Here is a 7620-nt window from a genome sequence, read left to right as displayed (position 1 = left end):
ATCACCGTTTGCTTTTCTTTTAATTTCTATGACACAGATGTCATTTAAGGCGACATCTTAGCAATTGTTATAGATTTAATTGGAGAATCTTAAGACGTGTGTGTGTGTATCCAAATACATATTTATATATACACATATATATATATTAGTAAAACAATAGTCTTTAAGACGCTAGAACAACAGCCCAAACGATATATTAAAAACCCTTATTTGCTTCCTTTTTTTTACGAGCTGTAGAATCGCCCCAAAAAATTTTGAATCGCAGAAGAGTGAAAAAAAGCGGCAAATGTGAAACCAGACCATATCTGCTTAATAAAAGACAAACTCATGTCACACCGATCGCTTCATCAGCTTAGTCGTCTTGGCTTGTGTTCAGGAATGCTCAGTTGGGATGCCGAGCTGGTGGAACTGGAAGTCTGGGGCTCAAAGATTCGTAGGGGTCCTGGTCCCCCTGCTGGGTGTGGTTCTGCTGAAGAGAGGAAAGACCAAGTTAAAGCTTCACACCGATGGCATAAAGCTGTTAAAAGATGTTAAAATACAACCCCTGGCAAAAAAGAATAGATGGAATCCTCTTTAAATATGCAAATAACCCTAACCCAGTTAAAAGAGAGTGCTTGCAGAGTTTAAGAAGAATCCCAGAAAAGCTGAACCTGAACCATCACTAACACCTAAAAAAGAAAGTTTAGGGTTTAGGTGGGCTAAAGAGAAGCAGTGATGCCTGGACTGTGGATGGTTAGATGAAAGTGAATCGCCAACCCGCACTGAACAAGGAGGAGATGCTGGAACTTTTGCCAATGAAACATAAAAAGATGATTGACTGATGAAAACGAGCACATTTCCACAATCTTTGATGATGGGATTGTCAAGTCAGATGAGGGACCAGGGGAGATGGCGGCCATTGCCTAGACGATGTAGACTTAGAAGTGGACACAAGTTACGGTCAATTTTCTAAATTCCATCAGTTGTAATGAAGGTTTTTCAGGATGATAATCTGCCACCGAGCAAAGTGAGTTGAAACTTTTCCACAGAAAAGACATCAACTTGATGATATGGCCAGCAAACAGTGCAAAAAATAAGTAAAAATCCAAAAAATCCTGTTGGGGGTAAAAAAGGGTCCAATTTAAATTCTTTTAACTTGATCTAAAAGAGAAACCCATCAGTTCTAACTTTATTATTATCTTATTCATAGTTTAAAAAAAAAAAAGGTTTTGTTTTGTGCCGAGTGATTTTTTTTTTTATTATTTATTTATTTATTTACACACACCCCCCCCCCCCAACAAAATACACAGCTGATTCGACATCCTCCATGAGTTGTGATACCATTTTTCTTTTTTTTTTTTGTTCAGTCAGGGCTTGTAGATGTAATTGATTTTCCTCGTCGGCCTTGTTTGCCTGTGACGCTCCATAGTGTCAAAGCAAAAGCTGCCTTCTAAAGGTTCTTTTAACTTACTAAAATGAAAACGGAACGCATTTCCACCCCATTTTATAACCCCAATTCTTATAACCTGAATTTTAAATATGAAATGAGGCTATCCCCGCTGTCACTGGACGAGAGGCGCGTTACACCTTGGACAGGTCGCCAGACAAACAAGTCAAACAAACCACCATGCTCAAACTTGCTCTTAGGGACAATTTAGAGTCACCGATTAACCTAACATGCATGATTTTGGACAGTGGGAAGAAGCCGGAGTCTTCGGAGAGAACCCACGCATACACGGGGAGAACATGCAAACTCCACACAGGAAGGGATCCGCTGGGATTCGAACCTGGAACCCTGTTACTGTGAGACTTAAATACTAAACCAAAAAAAAAAAACCTATGTAGAGATTTTTTGTTTGTTTTTCTAAAGAAGATCCCTTACATGAGCTAAATGTGTTTGTTGACGCTAAATTAAAGTAAGAAAATGGCCTTACCTTGGCCTTTTTCTTTCCAGCTTTTTTCTAGAAATAAAAAAAAAAAAAAAGAAGAGGGCAGTTAAGAACGTGAAATGGTTAAAAAAAAAAAAAATACGACTGTATAAAAAAAAGTCTACAAACAAAGAGGGTGACCCACCCTTCCTTTGGATGGTTGGAGCACCTGGTAAGGATCAGCCTCCGCTGGCCTCTCAAGTTCCTGAAAAAGAAGAGGGAAAAAAAAAAAAAAAAAATCCATAAATGCATAACAACAGAGAAGCTAACTTCCACGATTAAGAGGTTCAACAGACGTCTGTACCTGGTAAATACCCCCGATTTCCTCCTGCTGGTTGAAGACAGTGAAGAATCAATGTAGGCATGTTCTCACAAACACAGATGTATGTATACTCGGACAACCTAACAACACTGAGGAGAGGATTTGAACTTTTTTGCACTTACGACATCTTCAACAGGCGGGATCTTAGAAAACTAGACCGCAAAGAGACGGAAAGAAGACAAGAAGAAGAAAGCCTTTATTGAGTAATCGTTGCTTTTAAAATGTTGTTTTCAGGCCTGCTGGATCCATCAGTCATTGGTTAAAAGAATAATGATCTAGTGTATTAAATGTCAATTGAGCTCGTGCCAAAAACAAAAAAAGCTCCTTTCAGATGTGAGGGCTATTACTATCGTAACTGTTGTATATCATTGTGAAATGAGTAACATTTGTGATGGTCCTTTCTTACTTTTCTTTCTAGTCCCACAAACCTGAATTCGGTTCTACCGTTGCCATAACTCACCTTTTCTCTGAAGAATAATGCCGTGGCGGCGATGCAATAAATCATCAGAAAGCCATCCAGGAAGTAACAGATGACTGGATCAGTGAAGAAAACATCTGCCCCAAGCAAAGAGAAGAGAAGAGAGAGCTGCGAGATGTTGGAAGGACTGACCGTTCTCTGTCATGAGTGGATTTATTGCTGTTATTTCATGTGTCGTTATCATTATAGGTTGCAGGTTCAGAACGGATCAAAGAACGACGTGAATGTTTTATTCTCTTGCAGGGAACTCCCATTGCAGTGGCACAAAATGCATCCTGACACAAAAAAAAGCCTCACCGATGGCAGAGCGTGATAAGAATCGGCCTGCACGGCGCCGTCCAGAGGAGGCCGCTGAATGCTGACCAAGTTCCAGCTTTGAATTAGGGCGGCGTTACTGCTTCGAGCTTCCTCCACCACGCTTCACTGTTGTGTACAGAAAGTCTTTGTGGTGAGCTTTCTTCCTTTTTTTTTTTTTTTTGCCCCACTTATCTCAAGTTTTGACTCTTTTCTGTTTCTTGTCTTTACTGGTATAAGTGAACTGCTTGACTTGTTTCCACATTAGCTGAGCGATCTTTTGGCCTAAATTCCTCCATAAACCCCACGTCTGACTCGACTCCTCCTGTATTTCTGGAGTTCGGGGCTGATTACCTTCTCATATCGGAGGCAACGCATCACTTCGACGCTTCAGAGGCCTCCATGATGCTGGATGACCCCTCCTTGTGTTTCATTGCCAAGCTTAACATTTTAACTTCCCCATTTCATCTGTTTCTGTTTCAGTTCAACTCTCAAATGGTTGTTCATTAAAATCAGTTAAACAGAACTGACTGCTCATGCGCTGGACTGCTGAACTGCCTCTGAGGTCCTTTTTCATGTGGAAACAGGCCAACCAAATGGGATGTTTGCAGTGGTAAAATGAGACAATTCTCATTCCCTCGCTGATGCAGAAATGATGAATTTTATGTCTAAGACGGTCCAGGGTGCGCCCTGCCTCTCACCCCCACACCCGTGACCCTGAATAACATAAAGCACATATGAAAAATGTAGGAATTTCTAAGGCAATAAGAAAGTTTTATTATTTTGGCTGCATTTGTGTGAAACCAAAATGCTCAATGATGCCACAAAGTGTAAAAGCTATACTCTACGTGTAATGATAATGTCTAGAAATGATAAAATCTTCAGCAGCACGCTATAACATAGAATTAGAAAATTGTGTAAAAAAAAAGAGAGGACTTTTAAACGGACATATTCGTGTGTGAATCTTGGTGGAAAAAGAGCACTGTGGTGTGGCGCGCAAGAAAAAACAAGCGAGACCCCCCTAAACAGGAAATACAAAAGTACATATCTGCAGCTCAGAGCCTTCAGTGTCTTCCTGTCGGTGCGATTGGCTGCTGTGAGGTTTTTGCTGAAGCTCGTTTATCTCTGTGTGTGGTCGGAACAGAAGCTATCTTGTGGAAACAAATCCAAACTGTGATGATTCACTTCGACTTTAACGTTCCCATCACATCTCGATCATTTAAAGTCGAGATAGGATGCAACGTGTCTTCTGGTCCTAGATTATTTTTAAACATCTAAGGAAGAGAATTGTGCAACTGACTTGCTGTCAACAACGTGCCAAAATCTTGCCATACAGAACTCTGGAGCACATTTTTCAATATTGTTTTATTCTGTTTTCATCCTCTGCACACAAGTAATATATATAGTAATATATAAGTACATATATATATAGTAGGAAACTAATATACCACGCGTGACATGTTATAAAACAGGCTTATACTGCACACGATCATACAGGGAGTTAGATAATAGGACTAAAGCCCCTCTCGTGCAGCTGGTTAGCTTGGATTAGCATGGACACTTATAACATCATGATTTTGTGTGGTTTCGTCTGAAAGTTCATTTCATGGTCCACATTTGGCCATGACACAAATGAGACATTTACAGCTCATCTTTTTTTCACTCAGTGACCACTTTGCAGGTGCTCTGAGAGCGAAAAGCTCAACAGGTGTGAACTATTTTAAGGTACCGCTGCAAAATCAGGGCCTCCGTTTGTGATAAATATGTCCACACAGTGAAAAAGTAGTTTGTTGAATCACTATTTTTACGGAATTGGAGTTATTTTTTTACGTGAGAAGTCGCCACATCTTTTTTTTTTTTTTTTTTCATAAACTAATCAGCTCTGATACAGCAGCTGAGAACATGTTCGCCAAAGGCTTATGCATTTTTTTTTTTTTAAGAAGAAGAAAAGCCTGCTGTACTTGTGAACGACAACGGGCCACAAATACCAGTAAAAAAAAAACTCACTTGTTCAGTAAAAAAAACAAAAAAAACAAAAACAAAGAGCAAAACCTTGGTGATTACCCGAGCAAATGAAATGTTAATCAAGTCCGTCAAACATGCTGAAAATTCATTTTTCTCAAAGCGTTTAATTCGTTTATACGGAAGCCCAGAGCGGACGTGGTACGTATAAACTTTTTTCGTATAAATCACGGGAAAACGGATGGAATAAAATGTATGTATCTATGGCCGTTTAGGGCTTCCGTACTTTCATTCATTTCTCATACCAGCTTCTTTCTATTCAGGATGGTGAGGGGGGGTTTGAGCCATTGAGTAAAAAGGCAGTATGCACCCTGGACGACCTGCCAGTCCATCACAGGGCCTGTACGCATTTTCATTTTCTTTCCTAGATTTTCACTTTCAAACTTTATGCCACTTTCCTGACACGTAAACTGGAAAGATTTATGAATCTGATGCTGGGCAAATGATGAAACTTGGCTCATTATAACACTACTTCGTATGTTTCTTTCTAAAGTCTAGAATATCTATCTGGCCTACACTGTTTCTGCGACTTATCGTTGCGTGTCGTCTTTCACACACAATTCCCTAAAAAGGATGTATGGTTTTTTTTTGGTAAGTTTTAAGGACACCAGGAGAGTAGAAATAGATTTAGTTCCCCCCCCCACTGCATTCGGCTACGTATCGTGTATTTAAAACGACACATTGGCAGGCCGTCGGATAAAAGGATAACACAGAGTCAGTCGTATACGAGCGATAAATTGGGAAGATGGTCAGAGGCAATAAGTTAAAGGATAAAAGGGAAATAAAATGCATGTGAATGATAAAAAAAAGAAGTTTGATTTAAATTTAAAAATCGAGCGATAAGTCATCAAGTCGTTTAAGGCAAATTTGATTAAAAACACAAAAGGTTCCAGGTTAGCAGGTTACAATGTTATTTACTTCATTCACTTACTCTCTTTCTGATCAGTATCTAATGACAGTTGTTGACTCAACTTGCTTTAACGCTATATTTAAATGGGAAACTAAGCAACTTTAATGTTCCACATGTTGCATGTACAAGACTGCATTTTCCTGCTTTAGGAGTTTAATTAGAAGTTGCATATGAGCACCTTTAATGTTTCCACTCGCAGCAACGTGTCTGGAGGCAGATCACTTGTTCATGCAGGCTTTTTAAGCTCTTCATCATTATGAATCCGACTGAAACACACGAGAAGACTTGAAAGCGTTTTGTTTTTTTTGAAAAGGCTTTTTTCGCTGGGAAAAATCAACTGCGCAAACGTCTTCTGATCACGAGATCTCAAACTTGTCATGTCAAACTAAACCCCAGGGAACATTATCTTATGCTCAATGTTTGTGGAGGTCGCATCGTTAGAGGCTTTTCTACCCAGGTCAACAGCTACAAAAGCAAAAATAACCAACATGCCAAAATCACAAACAACTTAATTCAGTGTACCAGGGTTTCATTTGTTTGGTTGTCAGGGAACAGAAAGCCTGCCCACATTTCAGTTTCTTGTTGTTTGTTGCGTTCAAAGAAAAGACAACCAGCTGAAGAAAACTCAAAGGAAGTTGGAAATGCTTTCTCATGCGAAAACAAAATCTCACTTTTTCCATGCACGATAATGCGGTGTAGGGACAATTTCTCTAATTATGCCTGTGACTCTCACACAGACGTCAGAGAGGTGATGACAAATCAACTGTCTTGTACATGAATATTTCTCCAAAAGCAGAGGTCTCAGTTCAATGGAGATGTGTGGAAATACTCAACTTTGACGCATGATTAATTAAGTAATGCAACAAACAGCAAAATCAGTTTTGCTGTTTGTTGCATTAGGTATTTGTTTTAATCAGAGTACAAAAAGTCACACTGAAGCTTTAAACGAGACGTAGAAAATTAGAGTGCTGCTACTTCGGTAAAAAATACTTTTGGAAGAAAAAATGTGATGTTAATTCTATCAAGTGTGGGGTTTAGTTTTCTCAGTTCATTCAGCAGAGGTGCCTGAACATGACGCCTGTCTAACACCAACCAAATAACATCAGTCACATATACTGAAGTAGTCTGACTTTTTTTCCCCCGAAGCTCAGTAAAATCTAAAAATAAACAATTTGTTTCACTTACCTGCACAGGAAACAGGCGCCAGAAGCGCACAGAGCACAAACACACCTGTCCTCACTGTGTCCATGGCTCTCCCCCTCTCTCTGAGAGTAAAAACAAGCTTTTCTTTCCTTCCTGGCTGCTTCTAGTCACCTCAACCTCACTTTCTATCACTTTGATCAGAGGAAGAGGCTGAACCAACGACCTGCCAGTGGACTGAGAGGAGGCAGTGTTCACTTCAAAGCTGCGTTTAGCCTTGTACACCCACTGTAATTCTCGCTGGCTCTGCTTCTTTCTACTGCTGTCCACAGAATCACTTCTTTAAGACCCATTACACCAGCCCCAATGGCCTCGTCTGCTTCTGATATTCTCCCACCTTAAACAGACCCGCGCTGCAGGTTGATGGTGAAATAACATGTGGGTGCATATCTAGTCGAAAGGTATTGCAGTCGGGAGAGTGAAAAATCATTAAAAATCTTTAAAAAAATTCGTATCTATGTTATTTTCCAGTCAGAGATGCGTGCTG

General features: G+C 39.9%; 1 protein-coding gene across 3 annotated transcripts; it reads right to left on the bottom strand.

Annotated features, from left to right (window-relative positions):
- Positions 1-3: 3 nt before the first annotated feature.
- Positions 4-7316, bottom strand: cd247l (CD247 antigen like). Of its 3 annotated transcripts, none has more exons than XM_075479405.1 (7): positions 7119-7316; positions 2690-2784; positions 2352-2381; positions 2212-2235; positions 2053-2112; positions 1914-1940; positions 4-469 (listed from the first exon to the last, which is right to left on the bottom strand). In XM_075479405.1, exons 1-7 carry the CDS (start codon positions 7180-7182, stop codon positions 383-385), a joined length of 387 nt encoding a protein of 128 aa, XP_075335520.1. In that variant the 5' UTR covers positions 7183-7316; the 3' UTR covers positions 4-382. The 3 variants fall into 3 exon arrangements, with proteins under 3 accessions (XP_075335520.1, XP_075335518.1, XP_075335519.1); XM_075479403.1 differs by having other exon boundaries at positions 2212-2238; positions 7119-7314; XM_075479404.1 differs by having other exon boundaries at positions 4-466; positions 2212-2238; positions 7119-7314.
- Positions 7317-7620: the final 304 nt, after the last annotated feature.

Source organism: Odontesthes bonariensis, chromosome 12, assembly GCF_027942865.1.
Source record: "Odontesthes bonariensis isolate fOdoBon6 chromosome 12, fOdoBon6.hap1, whole genome shotgun sequence".
NCBI lineage: Eukaryota > Metazoa > Chordata > Actinopteri > Atheriniformes > Atherinopsidae > Odontesthes > Odontesthes bonariensis.
Note: the sequence above shows the minus strand (reverse complement) of the source record. Positions and strands in the feature narration are given on the sequence as shown.